The 22385-nt window shown below is 43.7% G+C and overlaps 1 protein-coding gene across 2 annotated transcripts in view; it reads left to right on the forward strand.

Annotated features, from left to right (window-relative positions):
* The first annotated feature begins 13461 nt into the window (after nt 1-13461).
* The window catches only part of PPARGC1B (PPARG coactivator 1 beta), a 169525-nt gene continuing 160601 nt past the window's right edge, over nt 13462-22385 (forward strand). For both annotated transcript variants that reach the window (XM_020964213.1, XM_020964214.1), the window contains exon 1: nt 13462-13565. In XM_020964213.1, coding sequence (XP_020819872.1) covers nt 13488-13565 — 78 coding nt within the window. In that variant the 5' untranslated portion in view covers nt 13462-13487. The remainder of the gene's footprint in view (nt 13566-22385) is intronic.

A 22385-nucleotide genomic window follows, 5' to 3' on the forward strand; every position in this document is an offset into this window, starting at 1 on the left:
ATTTTTGCTTTGATGACAGCATGATTTCAACTCCTACTTTTTTGGATTCATCTGATAGAGAGTAAAATTTTTTTTTCTAGCCCATATTTTTATTTTATGTATATCTTTGTTTTTCAAGTGTGTTTCTTTTAAGCGTCAAATTTTGGGTGTATGTTTCCTTATCCAATTGGTCACTCTTGTTTGTTTAATTGGCTTGTTTAATACATTCACATTTAAAGTCATGAAAGTCAGGTTTACAGTTTCCTCCATTTGACTCTAATATCTGTTTTTTATCCATATTAGGATCCCCCCCCACTTCTTCCCCCATAAACACAATACTTTGTCTTTTCGGCTATCTTAGCTTAATCTACTTTAAGGCAACTTTGTTCCCACCAGCCCTTTTGCATTCACTGTCAATAAAAGGGTACATACTCAAGATATATTGCAAATGTAAAGTGAAGAAACCTTGGCAACAGATTGGGTATGGGGGTGAGAGATAGTGCAAAGTTGATTATAACCCCTAAGTTGTGAGCCTGAGGAACTAGGGCAATGGTGTTGCTCTCTAAAGTAATAAGGAAAATAAGAAGGAGTAGGGTTTAGGGGAAAAGATAATGAGTTTGGTTTTGGACATGTTAAGTTTAAGATGTCTCCTGGACATAGAATTTGAAATGTCTGAAAGGCACTTGCAGATGAGAGATTGGAGTTCAGCAGAGAAATTAGGGTAGGATAGGTAGATTTGAGAATCGTCAACATAGAGATGGTAATTAAGTCTGTGGGAGCTGATAGGTCACCCAGTGAAGCTGTATAAAGGAGAAGATAAGAGGGCCCAGGACCGAGCCCCCTGGAACACCTACAGTTAGAGGGCATGATATAGATGAGGATCTGACTCCTTCCTTTTTGTTTACAGTTTCTCTGGGGAATGAACCTCAAAGCTGTTTCAATTTTCTCCCACTCTGGGCAACTCACCTTTTACTGGCCTCAGTTTCTCTCACAATTAACTTCTGGAGGGACAGAGCTGGTGCCAGCTGGATGCTTAGCTCTCTTCCTCAGACTTAGTGACTTGCCCAGGGTCACACAGCTAGCATGTATCTGAGGCTGGATTTGAACTCAGGTCCTCGACTCCAGGGCTGGTGCTCTATCCACTGCACCATCTAGCTGCCCCTATCCTATTTATTTTGAATAAGTTACATAAGTCTTCACCAATTCTCAGGGGTACCTAATGAAATCAAATTTGCCCCCTTTGCTTTAGGATTTCCAGTTCACCTTACTCTTTTTTTGTTGTTGTTGAGGCAATCAAGGTTAAATGACTTGCCCAGGGTCCCACAGCTAGTAAGTGTCTGAGGCTGGATTTAAACTCAGGTCCTTCTGACTCTAGGGCTACTGCTCTATCCACTGCACCGCCTAGTTGCTCCGGTTCACTTTACTTTTTACCCATATTTTCTCTTTCCCCTTCTGTTTAAAGCTCTTTAGATTAGATGTGCAATACTGCAGACAAATTCATTTTTTCCTTATTAGGTATACTCCACCCCTTGCCAATATCTCATCATTCTTATATTTTAAACCATGGTTCATAAATCCAAAATCCATTCTCAGATACCATCTTCCAAACCATCTGGAAATGTCTCAAATCTCCTTTCTCTTCTGATGAGGCTCTCGCCTTCAATAAGCAGCGGTGATGAAAACATTACCTATGCCCCCAAGGTTTTCACTTTCTTACTAAAGTTTTCATAATCCTTAGCAATACCTTCTGGATTCCTTCTGGCAGTATCATTCGAGCCTATGTGAATCATCAAAAATGGGTGTCAATAATCAGGTTTGACAAATCTTAGGAGGTTCTCCAACACACCTGGACACACTCCACATGTGGTCAGATCAGGGCACTGCAGTCTGCAGTGGGGACCATCACTTCTCTCCTTCCACATATTAAATTTCAATTCATTTAGATTAAGGTTGCAGCCACTTTTTTGACTGCCACATCAAACTGTTGGCTTATATTGAGAGTTCGATGCACTAGACTGCATCACCCTCAGGTCTTTGTCTTTCATTGTTTTTCCCCAGAACAGTAGGCAGGGCTGCCTCATTCTACACTCTGCTAAAAGGGATGAGGTATGTTTCAGTGTCAGCCTTCTGGAGTAGATTGGCCATTATATTTTCAGGTTTGTTTTCCTTTATTTATTGCTGGTCCTTGTGTAAGTTGCACTATTGATTCCACTTGCTTAATCCTCCAGCACTTCATATAGCGTTATTAAGTTTATCTCAATTCTTCATATTCATCATTGATTACCAGGCAATTGTATCCTGGAGCTGGGTGGTACCAGTGGACAGAGCCCTGGGCCTGGAATCAAGGAGACTCATCTTCCTGAGTTCAAATCTGGCCTCAGACACTTACTAGCTGGGCAAGTTACACAGGTTTCTGTTTGCCTCAATTGCTACATCTGTAAAATGAGCTGGAGAAGGAAATGGCAAACCACTCCAGTATCTTTGCCAAGAAAATCCCAAAAGGGGTCACAAAGAGTCAGACATGGCTGAAACGACTGAACCACAAAAATAGTATCCCAATATATTGATATACTGCATTTTATTAAATGATTCTCCAATTAATGAACGTGTATATTTTTCAGGTTTTTGCTACTATACCAACCTCTAAGGATCCTCTTCCCAATTGCCACTCACGCTACTGATTCAGGTCCTCCCAAGCAAGGTTACTGTCTTCCTGTGGGTTCTAGAGGTACCCTTGAGGGGCAAGGAATGTCTTTCCATAATACTATTGGATCAAGCACCCATTCTGGTATGTTCTTTCACAGTTAACCTCCAGTTACAGTGGTCATCTCACTTATATCAAGATAGCATTCAGTGATTAATGTCTCAGCATCATTTAACTAATTAAAGTCAATTTCTAATGGGATATTTATTGAGAAAATATGGCAAGAACAGAAGTTACAAAGCATTTGCTCCCCAGCATCTGGAAGGTAGGGGTCGGTACATTTTCCCATTTACCCTCTCAGTTACTGGGAAGAGTTGGATCAAATTTAATAGAAGCTTCCGCAAAGCTTTCCCCCCACCAGTTGCACTTCTGAATTTGGCAGAGTGAATGTCCAGAGTTTTTGCATTGTTTGTAGTACCCTGGCATCTTGGCAGTGGGGTCAATCCGCTGGTGGGCTGGGTCCTGAGGATTCCTGGGGGCTGGGCTGTTAGATAGCAAATGGTGACCTTGACTTTACTGTTGGACTTCTTGGAAGCCTGCTCTCCTGAATTCTCAGATCTCTAGTGTGTTCTATCTCCTAAGGATGGATAGAATATACGTGACCTTTCACTTAAGAAAGGAGAGATTAGACACAACAGATGCAGAAGCAGCATCAGTACTATTGGCTCATGGACCACATGGTAGCAACCCAAGTTGGGGTGATAAAGGCCTGAGGCCTCTCTCCTCATAGGAGCCTTGCAGCAGCCCTTGACTCCTCCCTCAAAGGAAGCCAGGCAGAAAAGAGCAAATGCCTCAAGCAGTTCACGTATTTTGAATGTTTTCTTAATTCAGCAGTCTATTGACAGGTTCTTCTTCTTCATGAACCAATACTTGTGAATGCTCTGAAGCAGTGGTGGGATTGCAACATTGGATCACGGTGTACATGTTCATGAAAACTGGGCTCATTGGCTAGTCTCCCCATTACGTATTAAAAAATGCTGTTACAAACATCTTTTTATACATGGGACCATGGTCTTTTGGGGTCTTATGTATATTGGTCAGGAGGCGCAGACAAGCCGTTAAAATATCTGAGTGGGACAAGAAAACTATGGAAAGTAAAACCTAAGGTCCCCGAAGACCAAGGATTAGGAAAACTCTCTGATAGCAGGAAACCTTGCTAGTATAATCACATAGTGGAAAGAGAACTGGAATGGGAGGCAGAGTGTCTTGGCTCTGCTACTTAGCACCTGGGGGATCTTGTGCAAGAGCTGAGGTTTGTTGCCTCATATGTAAAATGAGGGTTCAGACTGAATGAACTACATAAGCCTTCCCAGCTCTAAATCCTGTGACTTTATTTTTTTTATGAGAGTGACCAGGGGAGCCTTGGTTCAAATTGATGAGTCACCTTCCACCCCCCCCCAAAAAAAAAACACCAATCAACTTAAGCATCTTTTTGGGAAAGGTTTTGTGGCTGTTCAGTTGTCTCAGTCATGTCTGACTCTTTATTACCCTATTTGGGGTTTTCTTGGCATAGATATTGAAGTGGTTTGCCATTTCCTTCTCCAGCTCATTTTATAGATGAGGAAACTGAGGAAAGCAGGGGTAAGTGACTTGCCCAGGGTCACGAAGCTAGAAACTCTCTGAGGCTAGATTTGAACCCAGGTCTTCCTGACTCTAGGCCAGGTACTCTATCCACTGTGCCTTTTACCATAGAAGTAGATATGTTCTCTAGCAGTTTATTTATTGGATTTCAAGGACTTAAGTAGTCTTCTGATGATTAGTTGACTAGAGTTCAGGACAACGGACTCTTGTCAGAGGAACCACCCTCTCTGTGATCTATTAGAGTGAGCAATGAAGGCCTCGTTCCCTTTTCCATTTTGTTTCCCCCTTTTTTTCCTCTTCCTTGGCCTTCCAGAAGACCAACAACACAGCCCTTCTTGCTATTCCTCACATACAATACTCTATCCCCTAATACAGTGCCCTTTCACTGTTTCTCTCCCATGCCTAGAGTGGTCTCCTTCCTTACCTCCACCTTCTGGCTTCCCTGGTTTCTTTTAACTCAGCTAAAGCCTTCCCTTCTCCTAGTCTCCTGCCCCACCTTCCCAGTCCCTCACCACACACTATGATAGTGCCTTCCCTCTGAGATGACCTTTCAGGTCCACTATATATCTGGTATGTATGATTTTTTTGTGTGTGGTCTCCCCATTAGACTGTGAGCTCCTTGAGGGCAGGGACTGTATTTCTGCCATTCTTTGTACCCTCAGCACTTAGCACAATATCTGACATCTGCTGTTTACTTGTTTCAGTTGTGTCTGACTCTTTGTAACCCCACTTGGGGTTTTCTAGGCAAAGATCAGTACTGAAGTGGTTTGCCGTTTCCTTCTCCAACTCATTTTACAGATAAGGAACTGAGGCAAATATGGTTAAGTGAGTTGCCCAGGGTCACACAGCTAGTAGGTGTCTGAGGTAGGATTTGAACTCAGCTCTTCCTGCACCCAAGTCCAGAACTCCATCCACTGCACTACCTACCTGCCTAGATTAGAATTAGCAATGAAAACAGGGCATCACATGAGATCCTTCTATCCTTGGACCTGTCTTCTTACTTGGAAGTTTAAACACAGGTGCTGAGCACTGCTTGGTCATTTACCACTTTTGGCATGTAAAGCTTAGTGTTCCCAGGAGCACCTGTTCTCTTTGGGGAAGAGAAAATTCTTGATAGACAAGGCATGCGAACTGAAGTTACAAAGTGAATACTGTATAAAGTCTGACAATAATAATAATGCTTCACATTTACATAGAATTTTCTTTACAAAAATCCTGTGAAGTAAGTAGCTCAAGTATGATTCCCATTTTACAGAAGAAAGAACTGAGAATCTGACAAGTTCAATGACTAGCTTGGGATCCTACCAACCTCGTTGCATTTGTGGCATCATTTGAACCTATGGTTCCTCACCTGGTTCCCTTAACTGTTTCTCACAGTTCCCTCCATTGCTTCTGAGTGTGTGTGTGTGTGTGTGTGTGTGTGTGTGTGTGTGTTTTGTGTGTGTGCGGTGTGTGTATGTGTATGTACTACTTAATAGTCAAGTAAAATCACAATTTTATTCTCAAATAATGGCTTGCCTGCATTCCCTAGCATAGGACTCCATACACAGTGGGAATTTAACAAATGTTTATTGAATTAAAGTTTACAGGAAACTTGAGGAGTCTTTAGACTGGTAAGCTGCCGTGAAATTAGAATTATTTTTGCCATATTTCCAGATGGATAACATAGCCTAGTGTCAGAAACTCTGAACAAAGAATTCAGGCAACCAAGCTCTAGTTTCAGTTTTAATTGCTATGACCTTGTGTGAGTCACTTGTAACATAGAATGTCTGAGTTGGAAAGGATGTTGGAGATCATCTGGAGAAGACCCACTTATTTTATGGAGAGAAAAACAAAAGCCCTAGTGAATTACCCAGAGTCACACAGTTGGTGGCAGAGCTAAGATTAGAACTTAAGGTCTTTGGACTCCCAGTCCAATGTATTTCTCTTTTTGTACCTTAGATATTTAAAAGACATCTAGATTAGTACTCAGAGGATCTGGGTTTAAGTACTGGCTCTTGCCACTAATTAGCTAGATTTTTTTTCTCTCTCAACTTTGGACAAGTCATTTTATGTCTCTGAGGTTTGGGATGCTCATCTATAAAATGAGAATTGTAATATCTTAGGAAACTCATGGGTTTCTTATGAGAATAAAGTGGGACACTAATAAAAATATTTTGTTAGTAAGAACTTTTAATATTCTCTGACATTTAAAAAAATGAGCACAGCTTTTTTGAAAAATCTAGTAAGCACGTGTATGCAGATACACAGCTAGCTAATTCTTAAAATTTTGTCAAAAGTGAAGAACATAAAGGTATATGGTATGTCTCATGCTGAGGCTGGAGGGAGGGAAAGGTATATCTCAATAAGTTCAGACAGGAAGAGCACCCCCTGGGCTACTTACCCAACCTGGCACTCATAAGTTTGTAGGTTAAGTCCTTGTGGGTGGTGGTGTTGACTATTCCTTCCCCTTAACTGTCAGCCAATAAACACAGTTAGTTCTTTTTTTTTTTTAACAATTTTTTTCTCCAATTAACAAGCATTTATTTTCCCTCACTCTCTTTCACTTCCCCCTTCCTTTGAAAAAAAAGAAAAGAAAACCCTTATAACCGATTTGTAGCAAAATACTGCCCCTCCACCCCTATTGGCCATGTCAAAAAATATATGTCTCATTTTGCATGTTCAATCCATGAACTCTCTGTTGGAGGGTCACAGCATGTTTCTTCATTGCTTTACTCTGTATCAGTTCATAGAAGTCTTCCTAGGTTTCTCTGAAACCTTAAGTTCTTATAGTACAATAGTATTCCATTATATTCATACATATTCATACTTGTTTAGCCAATTAATGGTTACCTCCTTAGTTTCCAGTTCTTTGCCTCTACAAAAGAGTTGCTATAAATATTTTTTTTTGTATCTATGAGTCCTTTTCCTCTTTCTTTCCTCTCTTTGGGGACATAAGCCTTGTAGTATTATCTCTGGATCAAAGGGTATGTACTGTTTTAATAAATTTTTGGGCATAGTTTCAAATTGTTTTCCAGAATGGCCAGACCAGTTCAGAACTCTACCATCAGTACATTAATGTGCTTATTTTCCCACGGCCCCTCCAACATTTATCATTTTCTTTTCTTTCCTCTTTTTTTTTTGGCCTACTTTGCCAATCTGATGGGTGTGAGCTGAAATCTCAGAGTTGCACAATTAGCTCTTAGCAGAGCCATTGCCTAAGATCACATAGTAAGAACAATAGCTACAAAAACATTCCTCCCATAAATCAGGGGAACATTGTCTTACTAATGCACAACATACCTATGGGAAAAGTGGGTACAGCTTAAAGTACAGTAGAAGTAAGGCACATGTGTATCCAAAGCAATTCGCAACTTGGGTACTGCCTCATATTCCTTTCTTTCTTCCTGCAGTGCTCTCTGTGGTACCAATTCTTTTTTTGGGGGGGGGGTAAGGAAGAGGACTTGCCCAGTGTCACATAGCTAGCTTCTGAGGCCAGATTTGAACTCAGGTCCTCCTGACTCCTGCTCTATCTACTGCACCACCTAGTTGCCCCTGTAGCCCAATTCTTGACTGCCAGGGCTAATTCTCTCTTGAACTCAACTCTCTTTAGTTATTTCTTAAATAGCGGACTGTCTTTTCTATTGACAGAGGTCCCACTCCTGGAAGCTGCTTCTGACCTTGAGTGGATGGATGCTTCTTTAGATCCATGCCCATCTGGAGTGTTAGTCTCTGTTTCCTCAATTATGTCATGAGCTTTCTCAAACCGACTCTTCAGTTGTTAGATAAGATGTCTCACAATAGGCCAGTAGCTCTACTGTTAGACACTGCGGTTGACTGGGGCAAGAGGAGAGAAAAATCCCTTCCTCCTTTCCCTGCAAAGGTCTTGTCTTCAGGCTACTCTGAGACTAGGCTAATTTAAAATGACTAGCTTCATATCTGGGGCTCAGCTATTTAAAGTCCTCTCAGGACTTTGCCCATTTTTTGCTTATCAATTATACCCTTCTGACCCAGAGAGTAATTTATAGTTGGTAAAGGGATAACAAGTTAACACCTTAACACATTACACATCATCTGTGAATCTATTCAGTGACTGCATTAATTGAAACAAATTACCCTCTTATACAAGCATCTTCCCTCCCTTAACCTTGTTACATAACACCTCAGTGTAGACTCACCTCAGCTTCTGCAATTCCTTTCAGGATCAGGCAGGAATCAGTAGTCAGTTTAAGTATAATGATGTGATGAGAGTCCTCTGCTTGGCATCTCAGTTTCACATTTTTTTCACTTAGTACTGAAGTGTTAATTATGAGCCCTAAAATGACGCTTTCCCTTTCTCATCTAAGTAACTTAAAATAAGTTATTTTGTGACAATATAATAAAGACAATGATACTGGATAAATTAATTTATGTATTTCATGTGAGAACAATTGAACTACAAAGGGATACTTTATGGAGCTAAAGAGAATAATGATAAAATTCATTTGGAGGAAGAACAGATTTGGATTCTCAAGGGAAAATGAAAAAAAAGTAGGAATAAAGGGAGAATAGAACTTCCAGACCTCAATCAATCAATCACCAAGCATTTACTAAACCTTTAATGTGCCAGGCAACTATTTGGTACTGTTTAAAAAGTAGATCAGGAGAACATCAGAAACAATTGAACTGAATAGGAGAAATTATTTAAAAATTTTCAAGATTGCTTGGTTTCATTTTCTCAGTTGTTTTTTTTTTTCCCCAAGAGAATCCAGGCAAGCATGATAGGGTGATGGGGGGAAAAAGTCCACACTGATTATTATTTGAAAAGTACTCTACTATGTTGAAATTTGTAAGTATTTGACAGGAGTTGGACTCATTTACCTTTGTACTGTCTATAAACAAGATTGGGAAGGGGTGAATGTTTAAAGCTACTGATTACAAACGATAGTTATATTGTTATTAGAGTAAATCCCCTGTTGCCCTGAGATAAGCCATTGTGTTTTAGTTCTAGTTACTGTTTGAACTTGGGAGTAATAAAAGGGCACTTCTTTCAAAAAGATCTCATAGCCAAGCTTTCCACTAATTAGTCCATGGAAGTGAGTGATTGGTTTTACGGTCTTTGTTCTTGCATGAAGATGCAGTTTACCACAGTGGATAGTAACCCAACCTCGGAACCAGCAAGCTCTGAGTTCAGGTCCTACCTGGGACTCCTACTGGCTGTGACCCTGGCCAAGTCACTCACCATCGTAACACTCTAGGTAATTCCCTGAGATGAGAAGGTGCATTGATAGAGGAAGCTTCTTCATCTGGTAGTTTCCTATACCAAGTGAAATCATAGGCCTAGCCCGTAAGAGAGTCCGTCTTCAATAGACTATGCCTATTTCTCCAAGAAAAAAAAAAAACAAAACAGAGCTGCCACTTCCTTCTTATGTGACTTTGACCACTAACCCCCATTCTAGCTTTAAATCTCTAATCCCAGGATTCCATGGTAAACAGATCACCAGGAACTCAGGGAGTCATCAAATGCCAAAGTTGAAAGGGTCTGGAAGGAATTTTAGGTATTTGGCCTCTTTATAGACAATCAAAGTGGGTCACAAAAAGGGTAAGTGACTAGTTCAAGGTCACACAGCTAGCAAGTGTCAGAGCTGGAGTCAGGACCCAGATGTGCTGATGCCCAGACTCTTTGTCTTCTATCATAAAAGCTAAATAATAGAAAATATTAATAGCTCATGTTTAATGCATCTAGCACTTCGTAGCTTTAAAAACACCTTTCTGTGAGCTAGTTAGTTACTGCATTGTTATTCATATTTAACAGATGAAGAAACTGAGGGTGCAGAGGGATTGAGTTTTGCCCACTACCACCCAGATAATAAGTAAAAGCAGCGGAGTTGAACCCAGGAGTTCTGATTTTGATTTCATTGCTCTTTCCACTGTGTGGTGATGGAGGTGGTGGGGGGAGCATCAGGGCTTACGACCCTTAAAAGTTGGGTTCTTGCTCTCATTCCTGAAGAAAGTCTCAGACTTTACCCTTTCTAGGGTAGTGCGGTTACTGATGTTGTCACAGACTGAGGTATTTAAATGACAAGGCACAGCTAATTAGACTAGAAATGAGGCAAGATCTGCCCCTGCTTGGCCCAGGGGTAGAAGGGAGATCCAAGAGATTGGTCTGATCTTTTCCTTTGTGGAGTTTACTCCATCCCACATCCAAATGATCTGTTCCTTAAAAGCTCAGTTATGGCTTGGGGCCAAAGAATGAAATCACTATCTTTAGTTCTGGGAAACTGCAGCCTAAGGATCCTGAGACCAAGACAGGGAAATCCAGCTCAGGTCCCCTGAGTTCAAGACACAGATGGGACCCCACTTGGAGAATTTCCCTGTTTTCTCATTTTTGAATGGGGAGGGGGCAACTTCCCAATGAGGAGCTCCATCAAGGTAGGTAAGCCTTCCCTACAAAAATGAAACCTGTCTTTTTCTGAACTCTGTCTGCCTCTTTATTCTATACTATTCTTTCTCCCTGGAATGTTTTTCTTCTTCTCTCCCACCCTATAAGAATCCTATCCATTCTTCGGGGCCAAGATCAATGCCATCTCTGTCACTGTAGACTAGAACCAGGATGAACCTTAGAGGTTGTTTCCTCCACAACGTCTCTTTCATCTCTTCCCTTCTCGTCTCTTTCATCTCTTCCCTTCTCGCTACTTACACCACAATCATTCTAATCTAGGCCCTGATTGCCCCTCACCTGGATTACTGCCATTGCCATCTAATTAATATTCCTATTTCTCTGCTCTGCAAGCCATCCTCAACATAGTTGCAGAATTGATATTTCTAAAACGTTGATCTGACTATAACACGCCCCTGGTCAAGAAGCTTCCCTGGCTTCCTACTGCCTCGAAGATAAAATAGCAACCTCTTTGCTTGGCACCCTTTACAATCTGGATCCAACCTACCTTTCCAGGTTGATCATACAGTTCCCTGAAATACATATTACTTCCAACCAGATTGGCCTAGCAGATGTCACTCAACCTCTACTGGCATTTTATCCCCCATCTCCAGGTAATCTTCACCTCCCCTACTTAGAATGCTTTCCCTCCTCAGTTCTGCCTCTTGGAACCCCTAGTATCCTTCGATGCTCAGTGGTCTTTCAAAAGATATTTCCTGATACCTCTAGTTCTGAGTACCCTCCACCACCTCCAACCCTGGGAAAACACCTTATGTTTATATATTTATAAACATATTAATTGTGTGTTAATTACACATAGTGTATTAAATATATATCAAATATATTATATATGGCATCATATATGTGCAACATATAGATGATATATTTACTTATCTGTGAATGTTATATTCCCTCAAAGAAAATGTAAGCTCCTTGAGGGCAAGGACAATTTTGTCTTTGTATCCTCAGTGCCTGGTACATTGTAGACACTTAAAAATGACTTAAATATTAAATATTTATAAATTATAATAAATAAATAATAATATATTGAATAAAAATGACTTTAAAATGTTGAGTAATTAAACTAGTTCTCTAGAACTCATTCCCTCCCACCCTCAACTTACCCTTTCTCCTAACTTCCCCCTTTTCTGTAAAGGAAACCCATCCTTTGGATCACCCAAGTTTTCAATCTCACAGTTATCCTCTACGCTTTACTCTCTCTCACTTCCCTCCCCTATATGCAATCAGTTGTGAATTCCGATTAATTCTACCTACCCTATATTGGCCATCCTGATTCAGACCCTCATCATCTTTCACCTGCACTGTTGCCGAGGCCTCCTATTTTGTACACTCAGCTTCTCCCCTTTCCAATCCATTAATTATACAGCTTCCAAACCGATATTCCTCAACATCATTTCTGATCACATCACTGCCCTGCTCAGAAAGCTTTAGTGCCTCCTAACTGGCTGAAGGATAAAACACAGAATCCTTTGTTAAGATTTTTAATGCTTTCCCATCTAGTTACAGCCTATCTTTCCAGACCTATTTCATGTTACTCCACAGGCCCTCTACCTTCTAGATAAACTGGCTTACTTGCTGTTCTCCATACATGACATTCCATCTCCTTCTGTGAACCTTTCCACAGTCTGTCTTCCATGCCTCTCTCCTTTGGCTCCCTACATGCCTCACTTGATGTGCTGGCCCCACATAAGGCCTTTTCTGATTCCTGCCCCTTCCCTTCCCTGCAGTTTAGTGATTTCCTCCTGCAAAAACAAACTTCATATTTTACATGTCCTGTCCCTTTATCAGAAAATGCCCTCCTTGAGGTTAGGGACTGCTTCTTTTTTGTTTTTTCTCTGCATTCCCAGGGCCTAGTAAAATGCCTTGCATATAGTAGTGTTTAATAAATGCTTGTTGACGTGAATTTAATGTTTCCAATACCAGAGCTAGAAGGGATCTTATGTAGTGTCAAAGGAAGAGGCCTTAATAACGTAGTTAAGTCTCATTCTTCAGAGGAGGAAATAGAAGCTCAGATTCAGCATATGACTTGCCCAAAGTCACACAGTGATTTAGTAGCAGAACCAGAACTGGAATCCAGGTCTCCTGAGTCGTCATTGATGGGTCATTTTACCGCACCAAGTCGTGGGACCTGGAGGTATGTGCTGCCTTCCTAACTCCAGGTGGATGAAATCTCCCTTCTCCTCTCAATTCCTATAACACTTTTGTGTGTAAGTCTCCAAGGCTTATCACGTATTGCCTTATATTGTAGTGATTCATGTTTTATCTTCTCTAACTAGCTTTGAGGGCTGGGATTCTACCCTATTCGCCTCTCCATCCCTCTCAGTGCCTAGCACAGCGCTGGGCACACACGAGATGTTCATAATGCATATCTGTGGAATGAATGAATGAAAGAAAAGATAACATTTCTCTTGGATCGCACCGTAGGCGGCTGCCTGGGAGACTGTCATCTAGAGCCCCGGGCAGCGGGGGACCTGACTGCATTGCTGGACAGGGAGAAGAGGGGAGCCTGTTTTCAGCTGTGGAGGAGGAAGCTGTCAACCGCTTGCATAGGAGTTCTCAAGGCGGCCCGAGAGGCGCGTGCTGGGAGCTAGGGGACCCCTGGGCCTGGAGCCGGGTCCCCGACCCCAGGGCTCCGCCTTAGCTAGACGAGCTGCCGCTGCTGCCGCTGCTGCTGCAGCCCGCGGGTCCGGAGCTCCGCCCCCTTCGTCCCTCCCCGCCCCTCCCCTGCCTCCCCTCCCCGCCCCCGGCCGGCTTGCTCGGCGCCGACTCCCCCACGCTGCCGCGGCTGGGGCTGCTTGCTGGAAGATGGCGGGGACGGACTGCGGCGCGCTGCTGGATGAAGAGCTCTCCTCCTTCTTCTTCAACTATCTCTCTGACAGTCAGGTAAGGCCGGGGGACCTCTGGGGGCTGGGGCCCCAGGGACTGGGAGGCCGGCGCCGCAGCTCCCTGGGGCTGGGGAGGAAGGGAGGGAGAAAGGGAGGAGGGGGCGCTGTGTCTGCGGCAGTGCCTGAGAGCAGCCTGAGACACCGGCGCGCCGGCGTGCGCCCGGGGGAGAGCTGTCACCCGTGGCTACTGAGGACCCCCAGCCCCGGGCGTCCCCATTCCCCCCCCAGCCAAGCGTTCCAAGCCCCTGGAAAAAGGGCTGACGGAGGGGAGCAGGGAGGTTGCATCTGCTGCAGTCACTGCCGGAAAGCCGGGCGTCAGAAATCTTGTGCACTGCGTTCCCTGGAACCCAGTGCCAGGGACCCGGAGTGGAGGGTGGGTGGGTGGGGGGGCGGCGCGCCTTGCGCCCCTTTGCAGTCCCACGGTTGAGCTGCATGTCTGGGGAGGAGGCAGAGAGCTCGGAACCTCCTGGGGAGACCCTGGCAGGCAGCAAGGAGGCAGCCAGAGGACCACTTCCAGCTCCACTTTGACGCGCTTTCCTGTCCCCTGCCCGGCTTTAGCAGAAGCCTGACCGGCTCTGAAGTGGCAGCGCAGCGCCCGCTCCCCTTAGGGTACTAGGGATGGGCGTTTCACCTTGCGGGCCCCTCCAGCACCTTCCTGCAGCTCAGAGTTCCCTTAAAGTTACCAGCTCTCTGCTCCAGGCTTTGGCGCCCATTCCGCTCAGCTTTCTGCGGGACACGTGGGTGTGCGAATGAGGGAAGTCGCGCAGCTCTGGGATTTCCTTTTAAACCCGTGTCCGGGTCTGGCTGCGCAAGGCGCCTCACTAACCTATAGGGTTAGTGTGCCTGGCTTAGGAGACGCAGTGGACACGAGTGGTGATGGGGGAGGGGGCGCCGCGGCTGCTGCGGCGTGCGGCTCACGTGCTGCGTGACAGCCGGGGACCTGTCGCCTGGGGCAGCGTCCCCCAAAGTCTCGGGGTGAGCCTACTAAGGGAGTTAGCTATTAAAAACGTGCCTGGATTTGCTGCAGCCCCCGCGTGACACGAAAGAAGGTGCCGGGAGCAGGGCATCCATCCGCAGCCTCTGAGTCCCCCCGGGCCCTTTTGCTATCCACCTCCTGCCGTGGCTGCCAACGGGAAGTTTAGAGGTAGATTTAGGGAGCTTTTCTTCTGTTAGCAGATGATAGGGATCTTTGATTGCGGATGCCATCGAATCTGGTCCAGTTCGCTGGCTTTAACTCCTTGGGCCGCAGCAGCCAATTTAGAACAGGCCTCCAGCATTATTAAATAAGGCAGTTCTGCAGTGGTCTGTCAGTTGAATCTCCCCTCCAGCGGCCTGCAGGGCGGCTGCGCTGAGCCTGGCGACTCTCGCCGCCGCCGGCGTTGAGTCACTGTTCTCCCTACTGTGTAAAGTACGCTTTTGCATTACACTCTGGACTGGGTGGTGGAGAGGAGGGGAAGGAAGGGGAAAGGTAAACTTTATTAGGAACTGACAGTCTTTTGGGAGCTGTTCTTACGAGGCTGAAGTCCGGTGGGTGTGTGGAAAGGAAGTACTGGAGAAACGCTGGCTGGTTTTTTATATGTAATGTGATATGTAAAGATTTTTTTTTAAAAAAAAGATACCCTAAAGGCTTCCCGAAATTATCAATTCTAGCCTTCCGGCATGTAACGGCTTTGCTGACAGCGTGCTGCCTTGGGGCCTCTCCCTGAAATGCTGTAGACCACAGCGGGGGAGAAGAGCCTTAGCATAGGAATAAGCTACTGCTGAAGTCACTGTAGTGCAGACCTCAAAAAGGCTGTAAATGAAGCCTCTGGGGCGGCTGCAGACCCGGGAGGGATGCTCTGCTTGGCTAGTTCGGATCTGCTCAGCTCGCTGGGCTCTGCAGTCCGCTCTGCGGGCTGTGGCTGGCCTGCATGCGCAGGCATTTCTTCTCCCTTCCGCAACCCTCTTATCCTAGAAGGGTTAATGTCTGATGCAAGGAGGTCCAGCGGCATGTGACCTGTGCTTTCGTTTGAGAAACGGCGTTCCGTGGTGGTGCGTGTTTGTGGCTGGGTATGTGTGCAGGTGTATGACGTGCGCCTATGTGCTCGCCTGCCGGCCTGTCTCTGTGGGTATGTATGTATGTCACTGCGTGTGCGCGCGCTCGTGAGGGCTGCGCAGCCTGTGCAAGCTGCTGCTGTTGTGCTACCTTTACCTCTGACGAAACTGCAGCGAAGGCTCTGGTCTGCCTCCGCCGCCGCCGCCGCTGTCACATGCTTTGCTGTTGTAGCTGTAGTCTGGAGGCGGGTTCCAAGGACCGCCCTGGACTACACTGTAAGAGATTACTGTGTCCCCTGGCTTACTGGGGAGTCACGGAGCTTTCCATGAAGCATTATTAGCACAGTTTCCAGACCCAGTTCGCCAATTAAGGAGGTAAAAGTCGCAGGACATTACATGCAGAACCCGGAATAACAGCTCAAAAGCGCCTTACATACCATATAGTCCAACCTTCTGTTACAGGGGAGGACACTGCCTGGCACAGGTGCACATAGTAGGCTTTTAATAAATGTTTGTGGAATTGACTTGATTTGAAAGGGGCAGTAATTTGCACAAGATTAACTGTCGAGGTTAGTGGAAGAACAAGGAATGGCACTGGTTCTTTTCACTCTCCAGCCAGTGCCAAAAGGTGAGGGAGACAGTCTTTATAGAAATCTTGATGGGCTTTGTAATTTTATTATTGACTTAGTTATTCCTTATCTGTTTTATCAATGCCGCAAAAGATTCCTAACCCTTGGTGGGGAATGTACAAAGATAAAAAAATGGCTGAAAAGGATTAGTGAAAGTTAACCCTGCATTTAGTCATCTTTCTCCCTCCCCTTGGTAAGACACCTTGGTAAGACAGTGGGTGTGTAGTGAGCTCTACTGGTATAATGAGGGAAATTATATCGTAAATATCACAGCCTTGGTGTAAAATGAAAAATGGTTGGTTCATAGACTGAGCTACGTTCTCAGAGACCTGAGAACATAGAATGTCAGAAACAAAATAGACTTTATAACTTAAAACATGGAGATGTACTGCAGTTAGGGACAGCAGAAGGTGGAACACAGAATGTTAGAGATGGAAAGGACTTTGAAACATAGAATGTCAGAGTTGGAAGGGACCTTAGAACTTCAAAAATAGTGTGATTGCTGGAAGGGACCTAAAGTCACCATCTGGTCCAATCCCTTCATTTTATGAATGGGGAATCCTGAGGCCCAGAGAGATGAAGTATTTTGCCCAAGATCATCTAATGAGTTGATGGCAGAGAAGGCACTTGTACTCAGGCCTCAACTCCCATTTTCATGCATTTTTCTCCTATATTTCATTTCTTGCTCAGTCTCTTGCTTCAAGCATAATCTACACAGTTAAATTAATTCTTTTTCTTCCTTTCTTGCCATCCAGGATTTTCATTGACAGAGTCTCATGACTGATGACATTCCTTCTGTTAAAAAAGGGTTTTCTGTTCTATATGGTTTTAAGCAGTGATAAGGTCAGTGACTGTGTACTCTGTAGATAGTGCTACCCAAGTGTCCCTGGCAAAGGGAGAACTAACATTCTCTCTCTCTCTCTCTCTCTCTCTCTCTCTCTCTCTCTCTCTCTCTCTCTCTCTCTCTCTCTCTCTCTCTCTTTTACTTTCCCCAGAAGAGGAAGGACATTATTGCTATTGTTTGTAGATAAAAACCAGATCAATGATCCTTCTAACTGCAATTTCTTATGTTTAGTTAATCAGCATCTTTAACTCAGTTATCATTAAGAGTACTTGAATGGATGCCATTTATCAATTAATGGATGGAAAAAAAAAGAAAGCAAGAAATGACTTACCAAAGGTCATAAGGAGAGTTAGTAGCTGAGTCTGGACTGAAATCCAGGTCTTGTGACTCTAGGATTTGTTTCCCTATACCAAGCTATCCCTCAGACACAGGAGCAAGACATCATTTTGCATCTCAGAGCCATCCAAGTTTCCTTTCATTGGTCATTCCTCTTCACCTCCATCCCTTCCCTCCATCTTCCATCTGTCTGGCTCACACCTTCCCTGGGGGATGTGGATGAGAAGGTAATTCAGTCTCTGGGTTTAAAAGGCTTTTCTTGTGGCTAAGCCTGGGTTACTGCAGGCTGTGTCTCTTGTTAGGGAGACTCCTAAGTGCTTCAGAGACTCAGCTTGAAGCACACAGACATTGGGCTGTCAAAGAGTTTTAAAATTTCCCTGGAAAGGGTTGGTATCTGTTATGAATTCATCGTCTCTGAAAAAATTTCAGCTTATTTTCATTTGCTTAGACTGTTTCACTTGCCTGCTCTTTTCCAAAGCCTAACCATTCTTTTTTTTTATTTAAAATTTTTTTATCATAAAATTAACATTCATTCATGAATATGAACATTTTGTTATACAGAGAATAAAAAAGAGGATTATCTGTAAAACTCATGAATTTATTAAGTAGAATTTGTTTTTTCAAAGGGCATCTTAGACAATTTAACATGAGGCTTATGCATTTGTCAGTGCCCAGCTGAAATCCCACCTCCTCTGGGAAGCTCACCTTGATTACTCCAGCCCTATTTCACTTGTGGTTGTCTAGTAACATGAAAATAGCACTATATTTGAAAAGACCTATAGCAGTTCTGCTGCTTTGCTACTTGGGGGAGTTAGCTTTTCTAGGCCTCAATTTCTGTCTGTGTAAACAATAAGGGGTGGGGTGATCAATAGATGATCTAAGTTTTCTTTCAGCTCTAAATCCTATGAACCTATACTACTAGGTTGTCTATTTCATTACAAGGCACAGGGCTGGCTTCACAGTAGGCACTCAAAAAGCTTTGGTGGTTTGTTTTATTATGTAGTTGAAGTGGAGTTGGCTACTAGGTGATAGGCAACTTGGCACTCTTTCTAGTTCATAGTCTTGAGAACCCAGGTAGACCAATAGTGACATGGTGACCACTGGGCCTTAGTTTTCCTGTCTATAAAATGGGGAATGGGGACTGGACTCAGAAGATCCCTTCCAGTTTCCTGAATCTTATAAATCAATCCCTACTCTGCAGGCCCATAACTAGGTTTTCATGGACAAAAGTATGATTTGGCATTGCCTTAGCTTTTTTCTCCCTCCCTGTCTTGCTAGTTCAATGTAACAATCATGTATGTGTTACTGCCTTCTCTAGGATTTAGAGAAAAATGAAAGTCTCTGCTCTCTACAAATGTATATTTGATGGTGGGGGTGGGGTGGGGTGGGGAGATACAACATATGCACAAATATATAAAAGGTAATTTCAGGAGGGAAGAAGCTCTCATAATGGGGGGGGGAGGTAGCCTAGTCAGAGGGGGCCTCATTTAAAAGCTGCCACCTGAGCTCTACTTTTAAGACCTACTATGAAGTAGAGGTGGAGGTAGAGGTGGAGGTGGAGAGGTATAACATTCTAGACATGAGATGAAATGTTGTATATAGCAAACAGTTACCAGCCCAGTTTGATTGGCTGAGCTTTGAGGGTTGATGAGCTTTTTGTTTTTTCTCTCCTATTGTACCTGGGCTTAATCAGCTGAAATACTAGTTTTTTTTATCCATGAAGGACTTTCTGGAATTCTTTCAGTACCAGCTACAAACGAAAGGATGGCGGTTCCTTCTTCTCTTTTTATTCTTATTATTCTCTAGAGGGGGAGGAAGATAAAGGGATAGAGAGAGTCAGAAAAGCACACAGAAGGAGGTCAGAGTGTAGGAGCTCTGGTCAAGGAAGGAGCACCATCATCAAGAAACTTCTTGTGACTGGGGCTAGAAATGTAGTACAAAGAACATTAAGGCTAGAAAGGGCCTCAAGAGCATAGAAGGTCCTAACTTAGAGGCTTTAGAGCCTAATGTCAGTGGGAAGGGAATTTAGAAAATGGAAAATAACATGCTAGGGCTAGAAAGGAATTTTAGAGATTACCTACTTCCAATCCCTCACTTTACAGGTAGAGAAGTTGAGGTCAGGAGAAGGGAAATGACTTGTTCAGGGTCATAGTAACTAGTAAGTAGCAGAGCTAGGTAGAACTGGAACACAAGTCTCCTGACTCCCCAGGTGGCTGCTTGTTCCACTGTCCCATCCTTCTACCTAGGGCATCAGCGTTTGGGTGTTCAGCTCCGTTTAGATCTATGTTCCATGGCAACCCAGCTATTGTGTTTATTTCTTGTGACTTCTTGGCAGAATACAATAATTTAGCACAGAGAGAGTGAGTGAGCTTTAGAAACACTACCCTGTGGAGACTGCCAGCAATCTGGTCCCGGAGCTGGCTCCCCAAGGTTGCTATGGCAAACAGCCCTGGCAACGTAAGGTGGCTCACCTCCCTGATTTCTGGCTGCAGGTTGCTCACAAGGAATTATGGTACCTGATCCACTGGGGTAGCTTTGGCTTAGATTGAAACTGCTTACAGAGAAAAGGACATAAGACCAGAGAGATTTAGTTGGCCCCTAGCAGCAGCAGACTGTTCTTTGATCTCTCTTGGTCTAATTTCCTTCACTTGCATCATCATCTCCATCATCATCCCCCACCACCAAATATTTACTGAGCATCTATTATGAAATCAGGTACTATGTTAGGCACTGGGAGGGGAGTGTCGGGAGAGGGAAGGGAACCCACAATGAGGTCTAAGAGCCTCCTTAGTAGGGTAACAATGAATACCATAAAGAAGAGGTGGATAATACAGGTAATTTAGTGCTATGGGCCAAGTGAAGAATACAGATTAGAAGTGCTAATACTACTGGAAGGAGAGGTAGGGAAAAAGGCCAATAAAGGGGCTGGGAAATATTGGGTGGTGGAGGGGGTGAAGGGAGAATTTAGATAGGCAGATGGGCTAGAATTGCAGACTTGGAGAAAACAAGACCAGTTTGGCTTGAGATGGGAGTTATAGGGGAGTAGTGGGAGACAAGATTGGAGCCAGATTGTAGAAGATATAGATTACCTGGGAGAGGAAGTAAGAGTTTTTCCTGCAGGAAATAGCGAGCCATTAATGGTTTCAAGTAGGAGGAAGATGACATTACCAGAAAGCTGTGCATTAGGAAGGTGATTTTGGCAGCTTGGTTTGGAGAAGAGATGGATGGTGGGAGGGATCCTAGGTCATAGATTTAGACTTGGAAGGGACCTAAAAGGCCATTGAGACCAACATTCTCATTTTACGGATGAGAAAACTGTGACCCAGAGGTTAATTAAGTGCTTGCCCAGGGTTACAGAATTAGTAAGTGGCTGAGGCAAGATTTGAACTCTCATATTCCTGAATCCAAGTTCAGCGTTATATTTTCATTTCTCACCGGGATATACTTCTGTCATGTGCTCTATCATGATCTTCATCCTAGAAGATCACTTCAGCGCCGGAACTCATTATCTTATCTGTGTATCCTCTGCTCCTGGAAGGTAGAAGACTCCTTCTAGAACCTCTATTTAAGGAGGACACCCAGGCCAGCCATCTCTTCGTTTTCTCCCTGGCTTCACTACTTGACTTCTGTCCATCACAACCCTGCTTGGGGTATCTCCTTCCTGTCCTCCCCGAGTCTCCCCACACCCCCATAGTAGGTGCTTAATAAACGTTTATTGACTGGTGCGGTGGAATGAGTACTGGGCCTGGAGTCAGGAAGATCCGAGTTCAAAGCTGGCCTTACTAGCTGTGTGTCCTGCAAGTCACTTTACCTCAAGTTTCCTCTACTCTGAAGTAGACATAATAATGGCACCTACCTTTCAGGGTTGTTGAGGATCACCTGAGATAATGCTTGTAAAATACTTAGCATAGAACCTGCTTACTTAGTAGTTGTAATTATCTATGTAAATGCTAGCTATTGTTTGTTGTTATTGTCCTTGTCATCATCTTCATCTTCATCTTCATCTTTGTCTTCCAGTGAACCACCTAGCTACTCCATTACTCCCTTAGGAGGCTGTTGGAATAATGCAGGCTAGAGGTAATGAGGCCTGAACTAGAGTATTACTGGGGAATGGTGAATAGGTAAGGAATGTCCATGTTTTGAAGAATCTCTGGGCTTATTTAAATGTGACCTGATAAGAAGGGAGAGTTAAGAGTGGTTCTGAATTCTGAAGATTTAAGTGGATGGTGTTTCTACAGCTGTTGACATCAGCAGAAGAATCTAGAGAGAAAGCTATTTTCAGTGAGATCCAGAGAAGACAGATTCTGTTAGAGGAAAAGGATATTTAGACTGAGAAGAGTTCCCTACCTGAAAACCCCTTTACTTCTGCAGTTTTAATCCCTTTCCACAATTTATATCCCCAGAATCATTCTCTTAGGAAACACTTTTCTTCTTTCTTCAGTCCTCTCTCCCTTATCCTTTTGAACTCTTCCTTCAAGCTCTTGTACCACCCCAAGAGCATTCTTTTTTAAAATAGTACTTTGTTTTTTCTAATTACATGCAAATACCAATTTTAGCATTCATTTGGAAATTTTGCCTTCCAAATTTTCTCCCTCCCTTCCCTATTCTCCCCCCCTACCCAAGATGGTAAGCAATTTGATATAGGTTATATATGTGCAATCATGTAAAACATATTTCTGTATTAGTCATGTTGTGAAAGAAGAAACAGACCAAAAGAAAAAAAATGAAAAAAACTTAAAAAGTGAAAATGGTATGCTTCCATCTGTATTCAGATTCCATGAGTTCTTTCTCTGGATGTGAATAGCAGTTTTCTTTGGAATTGTCTTGGAGCATTGTATTGCTAGGAACAGCCAAGTCTGTCAGAATTGATCATGGCACAGTGTTGCTGTTACTGTGCACGTTGTTCTCCTAGTTCTGCTCTGTAACAGTTCATGCAAGTCTCTCCAGGTTTTTCTGAAATCCACCTGCTTGTCAT

Source organism: Phascolarctos cinereus, unplaced genomic scaffold (genome assembly GCF_003287225.1).
Source record: "Phascolarctos cinereus isolate Bilbo 61053 unplaced genomic scaffold, phaCin_HiC Scaffold_2;HRSCAF=192, whole genome shotgun sequence".
NCBI classification, from domain to species: domain Eukaryota; kingdom Metazoa; phylum Chordata; class Mammalia; order Diprotodontia; family Phascolarctidae; genus Phascolarctos; species Phascolarctos cinereus.